The sequence below is a fragment of the Mytilus trossulus genome, chromosome 4 (genome assembly GCF_036588685.1).
Source record: "Mytilus trossulus isolate FHL-02 chromosome 4, PNRI_Mtr1.1.1.hap1, whole genome shotgun sequence".
Classification (NCBI taxonomy): domain Eukaryota; kingdom Metazoa; phylum Mollusca; class Bivalvia; order Mytilida; family Mytilidae; genus Mytilus; species Mytilus trossulus.
In genome coordinates this window covers 12502153-12522348 of record NC_086376.1, presented here as the reverse complement: position 1 = coordinate 12522348, position 20196 = coordinate 12502153, and the positions used below count along the sequence as shown (strand labels likewise).

Here is a 20196-nt window from a genome sequence, read left to right as displayed (position 1 = left end):
AAATAACAAGCATATATAATATATTGTTTGTCTCAAAATTCATTATACAAGAGGCAAATTCACTGTTTTTGTTGCTACTACAAAGATTATTATGCATGTGTAACAGTTAAGACTACCAAGTTCAGGTTTAAGATTAGTGCAAGAAGCAAAGATGTCCAAAGATAAAATGTTCATGCCATTGCTGCATAGTACTTTAACTAGACCAAATATAATACCAAGATTTCAAACTACCTTATTTGGTTGATATAACAAAAGAACACGTAATTTACAATTTATAAACAAATCTTAAAAATCAAATACTGTACACAAACTAATTTTCTCGTCTTCCATGAGTAGAAAAATAATGCAAATATAAATCACCTGGAAACTAAAACTTGGATTTTTCCCTAATTAACTACATCAAATATATTTGAAAATCGTGAATTAAAGTTGTCATGAAGTAGACTAGAAAGAGCTGAAGCCGAAATAAGGTATCTGTGAGAAAAAGTTAGTTAAAAGTATGTTGCATTTCCTTTCATTGATTTGTCAAATAAAGATGAATTGATTTGGAGATAATTTTGATCTGACAAGTTATGTATTTTACAGATTTATTGTTTTGCTTTTTAGGGAGAAAAAGACAGTCTTTGTCAGCAGGCCCTGAAGGTAGGAATTTTCTCTTGGCACATTCACCAATTCCATTCATATTTTTATTATTATTCAGAGTATAAATAAGAAATAAGATGTACATTGATTGCCAATGAGACAACTCTACACCAGAAACCAAATTATGTAGGAGACGATCCCCTCCCCCTAACCTAGGACAGTGGTGAAACAGTACATCAGAGCAATCTATAAATCAGTTGAAAATGACTTACCTCATCAGATTGATGCAAAGCACAAATGATGCAAAGAACAGACCTGAGAGTACTCAAAGTTACTGAAAGCTAGTTCAAAGCTAATAACAACTATGAATTAAAAAAAAGTATCTTTTTATTCAAGGAAATAGATTTTAGAAAACATTTTATAATTTATGTCTACTGCTTAGTGTGCAAATTACTTCATAAACATAAATAGAATTGGATAAAAATTTTAATGTTTACAACTATTATTATCTACCTTTAAATCAAATAGGTGAAATCTGTGATACAAACGGGTTTTCAATTTTTTCAAAAACATTTTGCCATTTATGTGATTTAGTTTGTTTTTTCACATTTAAAAAGAAGGAACTTTTTCATGGATCAGGAGACATGCTGCAATGTTACAGCTGTCTGGTATGACAATTGCCTTTCCTCTTAATTATCATTATAATTTTATTAAAACAAAATTAAAACAAATGTATGCAACTTTAAATGAAATGTAGAAGGATGGAACAGATTTTAATATGCATTTTGGGATAAATGTTTTCGTCTTTTAATTTGTAGATTACAGTAAAGATAGACAAGTTCCTGGGTTTTCACCAAAGCCATTAAAGAGTCAGTCTGTACATACTAATCAGAGGTAATTATTATCTGAAATCAAGTGTCAATACACTACAGATAGGAATTTAGATCTTCAATTCTTCATTAAAAAGCCCCTCAATGATTTATCAGAATTCATCTAATTTACTAAGATTCATTTATTTTCATCAGTAACAATTATTGTGGATTGAAGAAAATTTGCATTTTTATGGATACTTGATTTCGCGGTTTTATTAATCTCTGCAAGCAAAGCCTATGAAAATTTTTAATTCATTAAATATTTGGACCAATGGATGACATGTACCCCCAAAACCCTTAAAAATTAATATCCAATGAATAATGATGAACCCACAGTAATTGATGTACCCATAATACTGGTGCTTATCTCTCAGTATCATGTATGAAAATATTACAGAACTCTCATATTAGTTAACACTGAAAAGAGCAATCTTTTTGTTAATTAGAGACATAAGTGCTCTATGAAAGAATTGTCTTTATATATTGCTATTTTAATTAACATATAATACCAAATCTTCTTTTTTATATTAAACTTTGAATAAGCACAAAATGTCTGTTATAATGAGAATTGTCAAAATATGTTCCACAATTTCACTATTTCTTTTTCAAAGAGATATACAAATTTGTCTCTGAAGTCATGTTCTAATGGGAATATGAAGCTATTTTATTCAATGTGAGTACAATTTGTATTTCAATATGTGCAAAAATCATTTATTTCTTCAGGACCAGAATACAAGAATACCTGTCTAGTGATACCAGTATTGACACTAATGTACTTCCCAAGTCTACATTTAAAACACCATACAAGCCATCATCAGGGCCCACAGAAGATATAACAACTGTATACAATAATAAAGTTAAAGTAGCAGCTCCAGTTTTTGTATCCAAGACTGCAAATAGCCATGGTTTGTATAGTTTTAATACCCTAAATAATATGTGATCCCAACTTTCCAACAGGCAAGGATTATCAAAAGCAGTATTTATATTTATCTTTTTCCTCTATGAGATTGTTTAACAAGCTTCACTGACTATAAAAACATAACATGGTAGTTTTTATCTTACTGTCCTGCTTATATAAACAGTAGACATTTGTTGAAAATAATAGTTTCAAAAATTTTCATTTTGTACATGATTGAAGAAGCATTTTCTTTTCCCTGTGTATTTTGACAGAACTATCTATATTATGAATTGACTGCAAAACAAAGACACTAAGGGAGGACATCAAAAAATCAATAAAGAAATATATTTTTTTTTAATTCAAATAGTTTGGGGGTGGGGGGTTAATATGGCTGCAATTTTTGTTTAATTGACATTGATTTTATATATATCCTTATTGGTCAATCAATTTTTTCCAAAATTAAGATAAGAGAGGGGGGGGTTAGGGGGTCAGTGAAAAAACTATAGGAATTAAGTTTTTTTTATCCTTCATTGAACTTTTGATGTCGTCCCTAATTTATGTATTAAACACTTATTGTTAAAGTGGAAGACAATGACGTCACTAAAGAAGAATACTGTAACATCATATCATTATTACGCTTATTGTAAGCATAATGGCCTTAGCCATTATAGTAAGCAGAGTTTAAAATTTACACATTTGAAGTACTACCACATAAACCTGAACAATCTATATAAGTTCTGGACTAGTGTTGTACCAAATCAAAAATCTTTTTGGACAACAATTTGTGTACCATTTCAGAAAGTAAGTTTTAAAAACTTGATTATTTCCAAGTTGAAATATATCTTCAGTTCTTCTTAACACAGGAAAGAAAATAAATGATCAACAGACAAGAGTACCTTTACAACCAAAGATGACAAATAATGTCAAGGTTGAAAACCAATCAGGTATCAGAAAAGAAATTTCTGGTCAAGGATTGAAATCAAAGGGTTTAAATCAGACTTCTGCAATGAATGAAATCAGCAAAGACACAGTACAGATGATAGGGAAAGCCAGAAAACAACAAGAAGATAAGATAAAAGAGAGGTCGAAGAGAAAGGTCGTACCAGTAGAAGGAAGGTTATTTCAGATGAAGCAGTCACATAAAAGATTGAAACTAAAAGATGTAATCTCACTTCATAGCAATATTGATCAGGTATGAAATTGTATGATACAAGGATGCAATATTAGAACATTGCAGTGTTAAATGAGCTGTCAATAAACAACTTTCAAAGTTTAGAATGTGTAATTCCCTTTCTTGTTTTTCTAATACTGTGGATTCATTATTATTCGTTGGATACCAATTTTCGTGGACTTCGTGGGAATAGACAAACCACGAAATTAAATGATCAACGAATATCAATTTTTTTATAGGCTTGTATGCAGATTTCTCCAAAACCACAAAATTTAATATCCACGAACATGCAAGTTTTCCTCAATCCACGAAAATTGGTACCCACGAAAAATAAATGAATCCACAGTATATGTGCTTATTTTTGTGGGATAAGGAAAAACATATGTTGATACTTGTTTTTGATGGCTTCTCCATTCAAGTTTTTATATTTTTATATTGTTAAACAATGAAATTCATGATTCACTATACCCTCCAAACCCCTGTAAGGGGGTACATTTGTCATAAACATATGAAAATCCACAGTACCACTTTAGATAACTTTTATCCAATATAGTATTCTATTCTAAGAGAAGTACACATATTCAATTTTGTGGAAGTAAAGAAACTTGACAAAAACAATTGAAATTTATAATTGGATTTCTTGATACAAAAAATAAAACAAAGGAAGAACTGAATGATATATTTTCAAGACTTTTTATTTTTCAGTCTGCCATGAGGCATATACATCCTTCAACTAGAAAAGTAAGATGTAGTAATGCAGCCCTCCATAAATTTTACCTTCCTGACTTTTATGGCAAAAATGTCCACCATATTATTGTTGGAGATGGAGCTATGCTGGTTCCTGATGATAAAGGTTATGCAGGGAAGGATGAGTTTTACCAAGCTTTTCTGACCATAGACAATGTAGACTGTAAGCTGCTGGAGGAGAAATGGTTCTATAACCATTATAGATGGGTAGTTTGGAAGTTAGCAGCTTATGAGGTTACTTCAGCTGTGATGTTTGCTGGAAGGTAATATATCAATTATCTATGGAAATTAAAGCATGGCCTGTTAGAATCCAGCTTTTGGTTGCAACATATAAGAGTCACTTCTGTCATCACACTTTATGTTAATTTGCTTGAATACGACTTCAGATAATTCAACAGCAATTAATTACACAGATTTTTGTACATACAGTTGTGAATCTGCTATATTGATTTTTCACCTGAATATTTTTGAGGGCTTCTCATACTTAAATTATTTGGAGATGGCAGGCATTATACATACATATGTTTTATCTATAAAACAATGACAAAAGTTATATATACTGATATTGGTTGGTTCATTTATTTATAAATGCTACATTGATACGATTGATTTTTCTAATTAAAGGAAACCCTCAAATAGATAAACCTTATTATTATCAGACTGAACACTTTTCACAAAAAGTTATCAGACTGAACACTTTTCACAAAAAGCAGGATATTATATGAAAAAGGTAAAAGGGTTACAATTGATAAAAAAAAATAATCTTATGGCATTCTTGCATTAATGAAGAAAAGAGATAGCCTGAATGGAAACAAGATTTGACAATGTATGTTGCTTTCCATTGGTATTCAACTAAAGTTATATAGCTGACAATTTTCAAATGTACAAAATCATTATGTATATCTCTGTAGTATATAATATTGACATTATAATATTAAATGTATTATAGATGTCTGACACCAGAGGTTGTGATGTTACAGATGAAATATAGATATGATAGAGAAATAGATAAATGTCAAAGGTTGGTTTTATGATAATATTCATGGGTTCAAAGTTCACAAAGAATCAAACATATAATAGAAAAGAAGCCTATGGTGTATCAAATGAGGACAAATTACTATTTTTACATGAAAACAAAAAGCACATGGGCAGGGCATTTATTGCTGCTTTTCAGTTCAAAGTGACTGATGCTTTCAACAGGGAGAAAAAAAACTCTTGACTTCACTGCAATTTCAAGATTGCCACTAGAACCGATATGAGTGGAATTCTTTGCTTGATTTCATCTGCTGGTTAGTATCAACTCAATTATATGTGACAGAAAATCTGGCAAACACTGGTAAATCAAAAACATTTAGACAACTGCAGGGGACATCCTGACACATATTAGATACTTTGGCAGAATATTACATTTGAATAGAGAAATTGAAAATGAAGTATCACACATAATCACATTTGTTTATCTACCATTATAGTGATATAAATACATTTCTCTAATTCAATGGAATTTTATCCCTTTCCGAACCCATTGTATAAAAAAATTTAATCAACGTGTGGTTGCTGGTGATCTCAAAAGATCATTGGATGATTTAAAGGGTCATGACCTTTTAAGCTAACTGGATGAATCAAATTATGATAACAGGTGTTAATGAAATTGACATCTTCTTGCAATGTGAAAGGCACTCGAAGGGGATTTTCGGTTAACAAAAATAGAAAATGTCTTTTTAATCATTAGAGAAACAGATTCTTACATAGTTACTCGTGGATTATCAGATTTATCCAATCTCAATAGTTAAATTATAAAAGGCGGCTCAGACTTTAAAATTGATAATTTAACTATCTCGATTGGATAAATCCGATAATCCACTGGTATCAATGTAAGAATCTATATGCATCAAACTATTTTTTCTAGGTCTGCTATTATGAAGATATGCGAGAAAGATGATACACCATGTAAAAGAATGGTTCTGTGTGTATCTAATATCACAACGGATGTTAAAGAACCTAAGGTATGAAAATATCTTTGACAAGTTGCTAATTTTGAGCAGGATTAGGAATATCATGTTTGTATTAGTTTTGTACAAAATTATTTGTTTAGGGATACTGATTGTGATGTAAAGAAAAGAAAAAAAAATACCTTGATTGTAACCTAGGCCCTATCAATATATTGATGGTCAATTTAAAAAGCCAATATGATTACACGATAATTAATTGCAGAGAATTTTGTAAAACATCAACAGATAATACAATTAAGAATGTATGATTCAGATTATAGTTTTTGGGATACGATTGCTTTCAAGCAGTCTGTAGACTTACACCGGTGGCTCAGAGCATTGCCCTCACGTCAATCGTTTTATTCTAAACATTAAGGAACATCGCAGATTCTTATGAATGTCTTGCTTTAAAAGGTAAAAACAAACAAATGGATTAAACTTAAACAACTTTAATATAATGTTCTTTTCATAAGCTTCATGTTTGATATTTCTCTTGACTTATATGCGTATTTTTAACAACACGGAAACTCAGAATTAAGCAGTATTTATATTTAGTGTTTGTATAAATTTAGAAACACGTTAGAGGGAGTTCCCCAGTTTTGATAAAAATGCAAGAGTTCTCTGAAATCCGATAAATCTATTTCTGTCATACAAGAACTGAAGTGGAGTTTCTCTTGTATGTCACCGTTATCAAACTGATATTTAATAGAGTACTTCCATATAGAATTAGAGAACCATCTGGGTTGTTTAATTAAAATTTAATTATACTTCTTGCTCCAGGGTTTGTTTAGGTAATTATGCACATGCATATAGTTTTCTTGACTTCAAGGGGTATTTGATTGAATGGTTGCTCTGGATTGATCATTCCCACCTCAATTGATTGATTTAAATCTCATGGGATCGTTTCTATGTTTGTCTCCTACTGAGGGTTATTTTTGTTTCATAAATTTAAATCATATGCATCATTTAAATTAAAATAAATGTAAGTCCAAATCGCAACACTCCTTACGGCGAAATGGAGTCTTCCATATTATCTTTTTGAGTTGTCTCCCTTCCGGAAGTAACTTAAATTTTGTAAACAAAACATGTTTAGAAAAACTTGTTCTGTCTATAAAAGTTGTGTTATATTAAATACGACCGCAATTTTAACCGAGGAATGTGTATGGAAAGGAGTCATGACAACTGATCCCAAGGAAATCAAATATTTTTAAAAGAGTTAGGAACGGGGTTCATCCTAGAATTATCGTAGGTAAATAGGTGATAAGATACGAAGTGAAATACCTTCTCTCACTCAGAGTCTCTGCTTTGACTGCTGTGAAAAGTAATCTTGGAATTGATAGTACAAAAATATAACACAATGAATACATTGTTCATACACTTGAATCCAGGATTGGCTATTTTGTAACTTCAAATTACCTACATTTTACATGTGCAGTTGAATTAGTTTTGAAAATAATATTATCCAGCTACATGTGTAAATGTATACATGTGTCATTGAAAACAATGGCAATCATATCCCTCAGAGCAATCTGCTCTTTGATTTAAGACATATGTTTTGGGAATCATCTTCATTTGATCCTGAATGAATAATGTAGACCAGTCAAAGAACTTTTGATTTCTCCTTAATTTTTTTTTATGGATTTTATGTAAACTCATTTTACGTGTCTTTATTTTCGTTCCAGATATCTCTAACAGATGGCTGGTACAGTATTAAAGCTAAGGTTGATGGTCCCCTGTCTAACCTGATTAACAAAGGATGTATACAGATTGGACATAAACTATGTATATCTGGAGCTGAACTGACTGGTTCCCAGGATGCCTGTCCACCACTTGAGGTAAAATAAGTTGTTATACCCCAGCTTTGAAAAAGGGGGGATATACTGTTTTACCTCTGTCTGTCCATCCATCCATCCTTCTGTCAGTCTGTCTGTCCCATGAATATTTTTTGTCACATTTTTCTTAAGAACTATTACCAATGTTATTTCAACTGATCGGGCGGAGCTTACGTTTTAATTTGCATAAGGACAGTCTATGTGAAGATGTGTGTGATAAGGATGATTACCGTTATAATTATAACTGATTTCTAATCACCTATCAGTGTCATCAAAGGAATTTACAAAACAATGACTGGACACTTCATTTTTGAGTTTCTCCTTAAACCCCTAACTATAGATGGACTGGTTTATTATGAGCAAACTGGTTAAACTCCGCCCAGTCAAGTGAAATAAATTGAGTAATACAATACAAGGATTTCTGAAATTTGGTTTCAGGGTTAATATATGTCAGCTACACCGTGTGATGCATTTTCAGATTCATCACTCAACAACTTCCTGTGTTCCGAACACTTGTATTATTTTACACCTGATAGCCAAGTTTAAAACTTTCGTCACATTTTTCTCAGGAGCTACAATACAAGAATTTCTGAAATTTGGTTTCAAGGTTTATACAAGTCAGCTATATTGTGTGATGCGTTTTCAGATTCATCACTCAACAACTTCCTGTTAAACGAACACTTACATATTTTTACTCTATTAAAATTATCCCCTTGAGGTGGGGGTATCATCAGTTAGCAGTAGCTTGTTTATTTTTACAGTTTATGCTTTAAAAAATTGCTTCTCAACAAACTTTTATACATCACTGTTTATTGCGATTTGCTTACCCTGGTAGTCAAAAATAATTAACATCTGCAGACAATGAGCCATCAGAAAATTATATATTGAAATTTTGAATGTTTCAATATATAAAAACCATCTAACAAGTTTAGTTTGGTATAAAAAAAAAAAAAAGAGCATACTTTTCCATATGAAAGAAAAGGTTTGACACACATGTCAAATCAGATTATATGTAAAAAAATAATAATCAATAAGCTCAGTCTCTTAGCATTGTTTATTAAAATCTCACCTGTCACAGTTTAAAAATAAGCATTAATAATTTAGTATGTGTTTTTATACTATAATGATTAATTGATAATTCAGGCACCAGAAGCATTAATGTTGAAAATAAGTACCAATTCTACAAGACCTGCCTCCTGGGATTCCATACTGGGCTTCCAAACTGACCACACCCCTCTCTGTGTACCTTTGACATCTATACAAGGAGAAGGTGGATTAATTGGTTGTGTTGATGTCGTGGTTGTGAGGAAATATCCTACCATGGTAAGATTATAATATAGGACTTTAAACTGCCCACACCCCTCCTTGTGTACCTTTGGCAACAGAGGGTTCTAAATTCTATAATGATGTACAAAACACTCCAATGTTTAACTTGTGAAATATTAATCCTTTCTGATGCATACTAAAAGCATTAAAATGTCTAATTTTATTGTTCGACACTGGACTAAAGATAAGTACAATGTTGCTGAGAATTTTATCATTACTCAAAGATATTGTTTGGTTTTTACTAAAAGAGAAAAAAGGTTTAAACATACAGTAAAAAAGAAATTGTTTGATATCTACTCTCCTTATAAAATTTTGGTATTAAAAAGATAAAAACAAATTATATTGAAATTAAATAAGCATAATAAAGTGAAAAATTATTTGAAAATTCCTATAAAAGTAAATTAATCTATATAAATAAGAGATGGATGTCTGTATTTTGATTATTAAGATAGTTTGGAGCAACCTATAATAATTGTAATATATATGTGTTTGTAGTATATGGAGAAGTTACAAGCTGGTGGCTGTATATTTAGATCTTATGCTGCGGAAGAAAAATATAAACAATCATTTCAACAACTTCAACAGGAGAAAATGGAAAAGTTGTATCAACAATTAGAAAGTCGCTTTGAAAAAGATAATAAGGAAGGTATGGACTATATGATTATTTTAATGGAAGGTGTAACTTTAAATGTAAGAACTTAAAGAGCACCAATTCAATTATGCAACAAGGAAATCAGAGGATAGAAAATACTGAAATTACAGCAGAATTCATTGAGTGTGTAGGTAAAGGTAATATCTTTGGTTAGCTTGCTTGTTAGCTGAACTGTGAAGGATAAACTACCCTCCTTTGAGAGTAGACTCATCCAACAGATAAGTAATCTATCTGTCTGTAGAACAAGACTACTCCGAAAGAAGGGTAGTTTATCTAACCTGATAATGACTTCATGTATCAGCTAACAAGCAAGCTAACCAAAGAATCTACCTTTACCAATACACTCAATGCCATCTGCTGTAATACATTTAAAGTTGAATGACATCTTTAAGTTTGAAGTATTGGAAAGCAAGGATGTTGGTGTTAAGGTAAATGATACCACATTGAAATATAGGAAATAAGTAACAAAACAAAGATACAGTGCTTTTATTGCTGTTTTTCATTTTGACTGTTTCTGAAGGTCAACAGGAATGAAGTAAAAGGTCCATGATTTTGTACACAATATTGTAACGCTATTAAAAAAAAAAATCATAAAGATTTATTTAAAGCCAGTTATTTTCAATTGCTTAGTAAAGAAATTTATTTTTGAATAAACTGGTTTAAAACTTATTTGATTTCCAGGAAATTAATAAAAAATATTACTGTGTTTATATATCTATTAATTAAAGTTTCCCATTAATTGTAGAAAGATGTATAAAGAGAAAGAAATATTCATGTAAAGAGATAGAGCAACTCAGCTCAGGTGAAGACATATATGAGGCAATAAATTCTGCTAAACATCCTGATGATATCCAGGTAAAGAGAGATAGTTAAAGTTATGAAAACCAGGTTTTATTTCTTTTTTATGTTTGTTCTTATTTTGTAATTAACCATTACTTGGTTCTTCATTATTAAAACAAAATGTGACTATGCATAATATGAAGCTATTAGGAAGAACTGTTGTATTCCATTAGAAACAGTGTTAAAAAAAATGTTCTTTTTGCATGAAATTATTTGTATGCCTCTGCAGTAGGAATTTTTCAACAGCACAGATATTTGACATTACAATTAGATTCAATCATTGAAAGTTCAAAAACAAACAAATAACAAATTATTCATAAATAAATCTGAACACCTTAAAGTGGTATTATTTGGTGTCATATGTTAACATATCTTTAAAATGAAAAAAGAAAATGTTTTAAAGCAAGAAGGTATTCTATAATGGTTTTACTTTTATAAATTGTGACTTGGATGGAGAGTGGTCTCAACGGCATTCATACCACATCTTCCTATATGTATTTATCAATCAAAAGTGAGCTTTCCCACATCTTTTAGACATATTTAAGCAGTGATCAGTTAGAACTGTTGATGGAACACCAAAGATGTGTACAAGAAGAAAAAAGACAAAAGATGAACTCTGAATTCCAGAAAATTTGGAATGATGGAGACGAGGTATAGTAAAGCATAAATCAGAAAAATTAAAAAGCAGACTGTAAATTAAGAAATTGATTTTTGAGACAAAAATGTGAAGTTATAAATTATTCATATTTCCAGAAAATCTGTGTACACAAATAAATGTATCTTGTATCAGAATGTAATACTCACCATTCGCATTAATAAAAAAAAACTTGCAATAATTTCTGAATTTATAGTACATAATGTTTTACTGTGCTAATATTACTGAAACTGCTTTTTATTAGCTCACCTGGCCTAAAAGGCCATGTGAGCTTTTCTCATCACTTGGCGTCCGTCGTCGTCGTCATTAACAATTTTTCAAACATCTTCTCCTCTGAAACTACTGAATGGATTTGAATGAAACTTAGCATGATTGTTCCGTAGATTATGCTGCACAAAGTGTGTGCTTCAATTTTGATCCGTCAAAAAACATGGCCGCCGTTACTTAAAATAGAACATAGGGGTCAAATGCAGTTTTTGGCTTATATCTCAAAAACGAAAGCATTTAGAGCAAATCTGACATGGGGTAAAAATGTTCATTAGGTAAAGATCTATCAGGCCTTAAATTTTCAGATGAATCAAACAACCCATTGTTGGGTTGCTGCCACTTAATTGGTAATTTTAAGGAAATTTTGCAGTTTTTGGTCATTATCTTGAATATTATTATAGATACAGATGAACTGTTAACAGCAAAAATGTTAAGCAAAGTAAGATCTACAAATAAGTCAATTTGACCAAAATTTTCAATTGACCGCTTAAGGAGTTATAACCCTTTAAAGACTTTTTTCACAATTTGTTCATCATGTTGACTTACTTTAAAAAATCTTCTCCTTTGCAACTGCTGTATCAATTTCAGCCAAACTTAGGCTAAATGAGTTTCAGAGTATCTAGTAAATGTAGTATAAATTTTATATTTCATTTCCTTGCATATCAAGAAACATAGCTCCTATGGCTAAAATAGAACATAGGAGAAAATGATTTTTTTTTGCTTTTGAAGAAAATAGGACGATTCAAAGAACATTTAAATAAATTGAAAAGCCAAAATAATCATTGATGAGAGATTTAACCAAAAAAATTAAGGTGAGCGATTCAGGCTCTTGAGAGCCTCTTGTTGATTCCACCATTGTTTTAATTTCAAGGCCATTAATAAAAATCTTCCAATATCATGACTCCTTTCAAAATTCTACAAAAATACACCAAATAACAAGAAAAGTACATGTTGTTTTCATCACAATTTGGGGACTTCTTGGAGTCATCTAACATATTTTTTTACTGCTATTTGTGATAGACAACTATTTAAGGCAATATTTATTTTTCACATTTAAGTTATGTTTCTATTTATAGAAGAACCAGCAGAGAAATGTAATACCATTAATGAAAGTCAGACTTGTTGGATGTTGTAGGAAAGATACTGATAGTCAGATGTGTGAGTTTATTATTTAGTTTCTATAAAACATTTTTATGCCCCACCTAGAGGCATGATGTTTTCTGGTCTGTGCATCCGTTCTTCCATCTGTTCATCTTTCTGTCCTGCTTCAGGTTAAAGTTTTTGGCCAAAGTAGTTTTTGATGAAGTTGAAGTCCAATCGACATAGAACTTTGTGCACATGTTCCCTGTGATATCATCTTTCTAATTTTAATGCCAAATTAGAGTTTTGATCCCAATTTCATTGTCCACTGATCATAAAGAATGATAGTGCGAGTGGTGCATCCGTGTACTATGGAATGTCCTTGTTTGAATATAGGATACTAAGTATTCATTATGAAGTTTAAAGTTTTCAAAAAGAGTGTCAGATTTGTATTTACTAATTTATGTTTTCAATATTTTGACATACCACAAGAAAACTCTTCAAATTTTGTCCTGATTTAACTTCCATGTGTTATTGCAGCCTCTTTGTTATCAATATGGAGACCAACTTCTACTCACAATGATCTCAAAGAAGGACACAGATATAAGGCTTACAGTTTGTCAGCAGCACCTGCACGGTAAGCTTGTTCAGATATGTGAGATAAAAGTAAAATGATTAGTTTATTATAAAGGCTCTAAGGCCACGGTTTTTTTATTTGTTGGTTTACGGATCCGCCGACCCGATTTTGCCGATTTTCAGAATAAAAAAAAAATTTAGTTTCATGCTTTTTTATTCCCGCCTACCCTTATCAATGCATTATCACTAAAAAATAATTAAAATTTTCTTTTTTTATGAAATGAAATGCATTAATCATTAACAAAGTTGATAACACTTTCTGTTGTGAAAAACTCAGGTGAAAAATAAAACTTCCAATTTACGTTTCTAAAAATAGACAAATCAATTATAACTGACCTTGAAATGTCTTTTGCGCAAAAAATTTTGCGGAACGAAACCTGTGTTTAAAACCTATTACAAAATAAGTTCGTTTCCCTTATTTGTCATCAGTCCGCAAGATGCATCATGTCAGAGAAATAGACTTTTCCAAATGTGAACAGGTGGAATACATCAATTAAAGTACTGAATATTAACAAATCATTTGAAATTTTCTTGTTTCATAGATAATAAAAAATATCGATCATTGGGATAAAAACCGGATTGCATGACAACTAATTAACCCGATATTGTCGTTTTTCCAGTGGACGAGTCTATTACGTTTTTCGACATGTGTGTTGAAACTTATTTTTGTACGACGTTTTTACATTTTTTTCTTTATCAGTTTTTGTGATTGAAGATCATTATTTACCAAGTTTTCTGGAATTGATTGAGAGCTACGCGAATCTTTTTTCTTGTTTGTGAAATGACGATTTAATTTCGTCTTTGTCCGTGCACACCCCACCCCCCCTTTTTTACAGGAAGTTATTAAAGATGTCATGCGATGTTCATGATGACTGATCAATAATATTTCATTGAACTAAATGTTAAGAAATGATGACAAAACAGCACATAAGACAAACATTTTGTTAGTGAGGTGAAAAATATATTTATTTTGCATATTTTTCTGTTTTGAAAGATATTTTTTTTCTTTTTTTTTCCGACCGACCGACCCGATTTTTTTATGGAAAAAATCCGTAAACCAACAAATTAAAAAACCGTGGCCTAATGCTGATTTAACTGTTTTATGATGTATGTTTAACAAAAAATTTGATTTGCTTGCCAAATATTTTCTATTTATTCATGCATTGAATTTGAAATCAACTTATTAAAAGCAGATAATGTCTATAAAGTGAACTTTCTTTGTCCACATATATTTAATGTTATTTAATCATAACATTTGAGCAACCCTCTTAAACAAACATTAACAAATCAAATTAAAACATTTTGGGGCCCTTTATAGCTTGATGTATTGAAGACCGTACTTTGACCTATAATGTTTTTTTCTTTTACAAATTGTGACTTGGATGTAAAGTTGTCTCATTGGCACTCATACTACATCTTCTTATATCTTGTATAACATATTTTAGATGTTTCATATTACTCAAAGGTTATTTAAAGCCTCAATATCCTATCTTAGTATCTAAAAATATGTGATAAAGCCATTAACAGAACAATCTGGTATGTTTGTCATTTCAGGTCTGGGTCAGGTGGAGTACAGCTGACAACAACCAAACAAACACAGTTCAAACCATTAGCATTAGATGACAATATCTTGGATATGATTTATGAACCAAGAGAGGTAGGAATTAAACATGGACTTATATTTATATTAGATAGATTTCATACAGTAGAAATTAGATTTCTAGAACACCAAGAACACAATGGAATGTTGCATCCGATATTTAGATCCTCCTAATTAATCCTGTTAATTATTTAGCGTAGAAAAGATTATTCAATGAAATCTAGAGGAAACATAAAGGTCCCTTGGAGATGTGTTCTATAAAATCTAGAGGAAACATAAAGGTATCTTGGAGATGTGTTAGAAATTACTATATGGCTGTGTTAAAGTGACAAAATGTTGAATAATTATTATAATAAGAAGAGATGGTGTAAAACGTATTCTTTATTTTCGTTGATGGTGTAGTTTAAAATGATTTTTCTGCTGACATTATGGTGAGAAATGTATGAAAATCTATTTTCAGTTTTTTTCCATATTTGAACAGGTACTAACAAAACAAGACATTGTCAGGAAGAGACCTGCCTTCAAAGAAGCAGATATAGTGGGCATTGTAATAATGGTCAACAATACAAACTTTGAACACAGGTTAGTTTATTTAGTGGCACCATAAATTGATATGTGTAAAAGCTTTGTGACCATTCATTAGCAAATGTTAAAGTTTTGTGATCTTATATCTGGGGTATAAGTAAACAGTAAACAAATTATATCATATCAAGAAATTGTCACATTTATTGAAAGCAGTCTAATGAATATAAACATAAAAAGAAGATGTTTAACATTACAATAATAATTGTTGGTTTTAAAAATTATCTATTCAAAACCTAAAAGCACGCCATCTTCACAGAATTGATCTTTCAATGTACTAAAAAGTCAAACTTTATTTCAATGTTTAAGTTATTTCTCCTTTTCAGTGGGATACAAAAGGACAAAGTGTATGTAGCAGATTTCAATGTTTAAGTTTAAGTTATTTCTTGTTCTCCTTTTCAGTGGGAAACAACAGGACATTGTGTATGTAGCAGATATCAATGATGACTTGATTGGTATCAAGTTCTGGGGAGGAGTAAAGGTATTCATGTAACAATATCATAATGTAATAAGCAGCTACACCAAGAGTGCATGATACACCCTTAAAATGCATATTGAGATTGTTGCACGAATAAAATGGGATATTTAGAAGGTGTTAACTAAGAACCAAATAAGTTGACTCTATTGAAACACATGAATCAGAATACCCTAAGGGGTATAAATATGGCTGTTATAAGTCCCATAACTCTGGAATGACAAACCAGGAAATTTTCAAAATCAAATGTGAATCTACATTCACCAATCCTAACAATTGTGCTTAGTTGGCATAATTTGATTCAAAGAGCTAGTGGATGTTATTAAAATAATGCCTTTTATTTATTGGACAAACAAAGTCCCATAACTCTTGAACTACAAGTTAGATATTTTTTGTTGATTCACTAATTCCAACAATTATATAAAGTATCCAGTATTCTAATCCAAGCAAATTCAAGTTATGGTGCAAGATGTGAACATTTACTTAAATCATATAAAACAAGTCTGTAACTTTGGGAAAAAAAACTCGAAAATTAAGAAATAATTAGAAGTAGCTTCCTTCTATCAATCCTGACAGTTAGTTAAAGTTTGGAGGAGGTTAATTCAGGAATTCAGTAAGTACTATTAAATCTAAAGGATAAAGTCTCGTGACTCGCATAAAGACAAAGACAAACAAATTTAGAATAGGAAGGGAAATTTCTTCTGTCAATCCTATTCTGCTGAAATTACATTAAAATTGGTAATAGAAATTTGATTTATCATACAAAGAATTTCTGAATGGATGGATATCCTATAAAAATTTGTATTTTATTTCAATTTTTTAAATGAAAGAAAAATATTGTGTTTTATTAATTTTTTGTCCAATCCTTTAATCAGGCAAAGTTTGTGCTAATAATATTAATAAATGTATTATTTATAGAGAGTTATATATTTTGCAGCACTGTGGTTTATCGGACACATTACAGGAAGGTGTGATCTGTTGTTGTAGTAACCTGTGTGACAAATCTAACTATCCATCTATAAGTCTACCTGTATTGGATTATTCTACAGAGTTATCTGTCCTGTCACAATCTCCCCAGTACCCAAGTCAGAGGAAACATATAGATAAATTAAAAGAGAAACTCAAGGTAAAATATTGGACTTTTTATTTTTGTAATTCAATAAAAAAGAACTATAATAGTAATTGTTATATACTTTAAGGGTAGAGATAAATTTCTTAGTCCCATCCATGGAAGTGCCATATGAAAAAAAATGGGGAACAATTGTAAGAAGTTAAAATGCAATGTGTTGTTAAGAAAAAAAAGCAAATTAATATAAAGATATTGTTTTCATTTTCATTTTTAGCTCACCTGACCTGAAAGTTCAAGTGAGCTTTTCTCATCACTTGGCGTCCGTCGCCCGTAAACTTTTACAAAAATCTTCTTCTCTGAAACTACTGGGCCAAATTTAACCAAACTTGGCCACTATCATCCTAAGGGTATCTAGTTTAAAAAATGTGTCCGGTGACCTGGCCATCTAACCAAGATGGCCGCCATGGCTAAAAATAGAACACAGGGGTAAAATGTATATTTTGGCTTATATCTTTGAAACCAAAACATTTTGAGCAAATCTGACACGGGGGTAAAATTGTTGATCAGGTCAAGATCTATCTGCCCTGAAATTTTCAGACGAATCGGACAACCTGTTGTTGGGTTGCTGCCCCTGAATTGGTTATTTTTAGGAAATTTTGCAGTTTTTATACGACCGCAAAATTTGAAAATTTTTTCGTCGTATATTGCTATCACGTTGGCGTCGTCGTCGTCGTCCGAATACATTTAGTTTTCGCACTCTAACTTTAGTAAAAGTGAATAGAAATCTATGAAATTTTAACACAAGGTTTATGACCACAAAAGGAAGGTTGGTATTGATTTTGGGAGTTTTGGTCCCAACATTTTAGGAATTAGGGGCCAAAAAGGGCCCAAATAAGCATTTTCTTGGTTTTCACACTATAACTTTAGTTTAAGTTAATAGAAATCTATGAAATTTTGACACAAGGTTTATGACCACAAAAGAAAGGTTGGGATTGATTTTGGGAGTTTTGGTTTAAACAATTGATGAATTAGGGGCCAAAAAAGGGCCCAAATAAGCATTATTCTTTTTTTTTTTTTTTTTTTTTTTTTTTTTTTTTTTTTTTGTAATGTGTTTATTGGCAAAGAACTTCATATATGCAATATAATTATAGTAAATAAGTTCATAGTACATCAGCAAAATCGAGACTAGTACATAAAGTTGATATTTTGAATCCTTCTATAAACGTATATTGATATTATTAATAATTTTAAAAAGGAATAGAAAATCTAAATCAAAGGTAACATGGATTGGGTAGATATTTTTATTACATGAGAGTTTGCTTATAAAATCATTCTATTAGTTGGAGCCAGGGGTTCCAGCAGGCGTACGCTCTTTGCAATGGTTTATTTTTATAAAATATTATTTTTTCAATGAACAAATTTTCTTTAAGGTAATTTTTTAAGGCTACACTATTTACTTGTCCACATTGCATTTTTGTTTTGTATATATAATATTTGGTTAATAGTATTATGAGATTTCTAATGTAGTTTTTTTCTGTTTTTTCTAATATCCCAAATAAGACAATATCTAAATTAAGTGGTAGTTCAATTTGGACTTTTGCAAATATCCATTTATTAAGTTCTTCCCAAACATCAAAAACTTTTGGACATGTCCAGAATATGTGTTCAATAGTTTCTATTGAGTCTGAACAGAAAGTGCATTTATTGTTTTGTGAGATTTTAATTTTGTAGAGAAATTTATTTGTTCCCAAAATTCTGTGATTAATTCTGTATTGGAGCCACTGTAATTTTGAGTTTTTAGTAATGTAAAATGGAAGTCTGTATATTTTATTCCAAATAATATTATGTCTATTTAGGATTAAAGACCACTTTTCCTGTGATGTGATATTGGTTATTTTTTTATTTAAAACATTATACATGTCTTTTGATCCTTTTGTAGATTTCATAAATATAGAAATAGTAGTTGGTATAATTGGCCCATAAGGCTTCATAAGCTGATTATTTTTAATATTAAGACTTTTCATATAGGAATGAACAGCTGACATTACTCCTTGAAATATAAGAAAGTTGGTATCAACATCATATGTTTTTTTAAATTCCTGCCAATTCATTAAATGTCCATCATTATCAATTAAATCATTTATTAACCAGACGCCCTTTTCAGTCCATTTTTTATACAGAGGGGTTTGATTACCAATTTTAATTTCTTTATTATTCCAAAGATTAGATGCGATAAAATCATATTCGTTCTTAATAACTACTTTGGTTTGTAGTTCAGTCCAAGCATTAAAAACCTCCAGCCAAAAAGGATTTTTAACTTGTGTTCTTGGACCTACCAAGAATAATTCATTTAATTCAATTTTTTCAGTACAAGTTAGTAATTTACAATAGTTATTAGTTTGTTTGATTATTCTTCTTATCCAAGTTAGTTTTAATCCTTTGATGTATTGTTTTAGATTTAACATGTTAAGTCCACCCAGTTCATATATTTGAGCAATTGTTTCCCTTTTAATTTTGTCTGGTTTACCATCCCAAATAAAATCAAATAATTTTTTTATGAATTGATTAAGCAATCCATTATTAAGATTTGGTAAAGTTAAAAATAGGTGATTGAGCTTTGAAATTATAAGACTTTTAATTATTGTAATTTTTCCAATTGGGGATAAGTATTTGTTAGACCAGCTTTTCATTGTTCTTTCTATCTCTTTAAATTTGGGTTCAAAATTTAGTGTTTCCATTTCTTGTAAGTCTACTGAATATTTAATACCCAAGAGCGTAAATCTGTTGGAACCCCACTCCAATCCCCACTTTACACACATTGTATCTTGGCTATATTTCTTTTTCCCAATCCAGACTACCTTTGTTTTCTCTAAATTCATCTTGAGACCAGACCATTCAGCATATAGTTCTAAAACACAAAG

The 20196-nt window shown here is 30.6% G+C and overlaps 1 protein-coding gene across 3 annotated transcripts in view; it reads left to right on the top strand.

Moving 5' to 3' along the window:
- Positions 1–20196, top strand: part of LOC134714703 (breast cancer type 2 susceptibility protein homolog) — a 55107-nt gene that overhangs the window by 25900 nt on the left and 9011 nt on the right. For all 3 annotated transcript variants that reach the window (XM_063576203.1, XM_063576204.1, XM_063576205.1), the window contains 18 exons: positions 607–642; positions 1401–1476; positions 2178–2359; positions 3216–3544; positions 4229–4533; positions 5220–5291; positions 6180–6276; positions 7944–8096; positions 9237–9416; positions 9915–10065; positions 10817–10926; positions 11446–11562; positions 12910–12991; positions 13454–13550; positions 15104–15206; positions 15631–15731; positions 16134–16212; positions 17144–17332. In XM_063576203.1, coding sequence (XP_063432273.1) covers positions 607–642; positions 1401–1476; positions 2178–2359; positions 3216–3544; positions 4229–4533; positions 5220–5291; positions 6180–6276; positions 7944–8096; positions 9237–9416; positions 9915–10065; positions 10817–10926; positions 11446–11562; positions 12910–12991; positions 13454–13550; positions 15104–15206; positions 15631–15731; positions 16134–16212; positions 17144–17332 — 2459 coding nt within the window. The remainder of the gene's footprint in view (positions 1–606; positions 643–1400; positions 1477–2177; positions 2360–3215; positions 3545–4228; positions 4534–5219; positions 5292–6179; positions 6277–7943; positions 8097–9236; positions 9417–9914; positions 10066–10816; positions 10927–11445; positions 11563–12909; positions 12992–13453; positions 13551–15103; positions 15207–15630; positions 15732–16133; positions 16213–17143; positions 17333–20196) is intronic.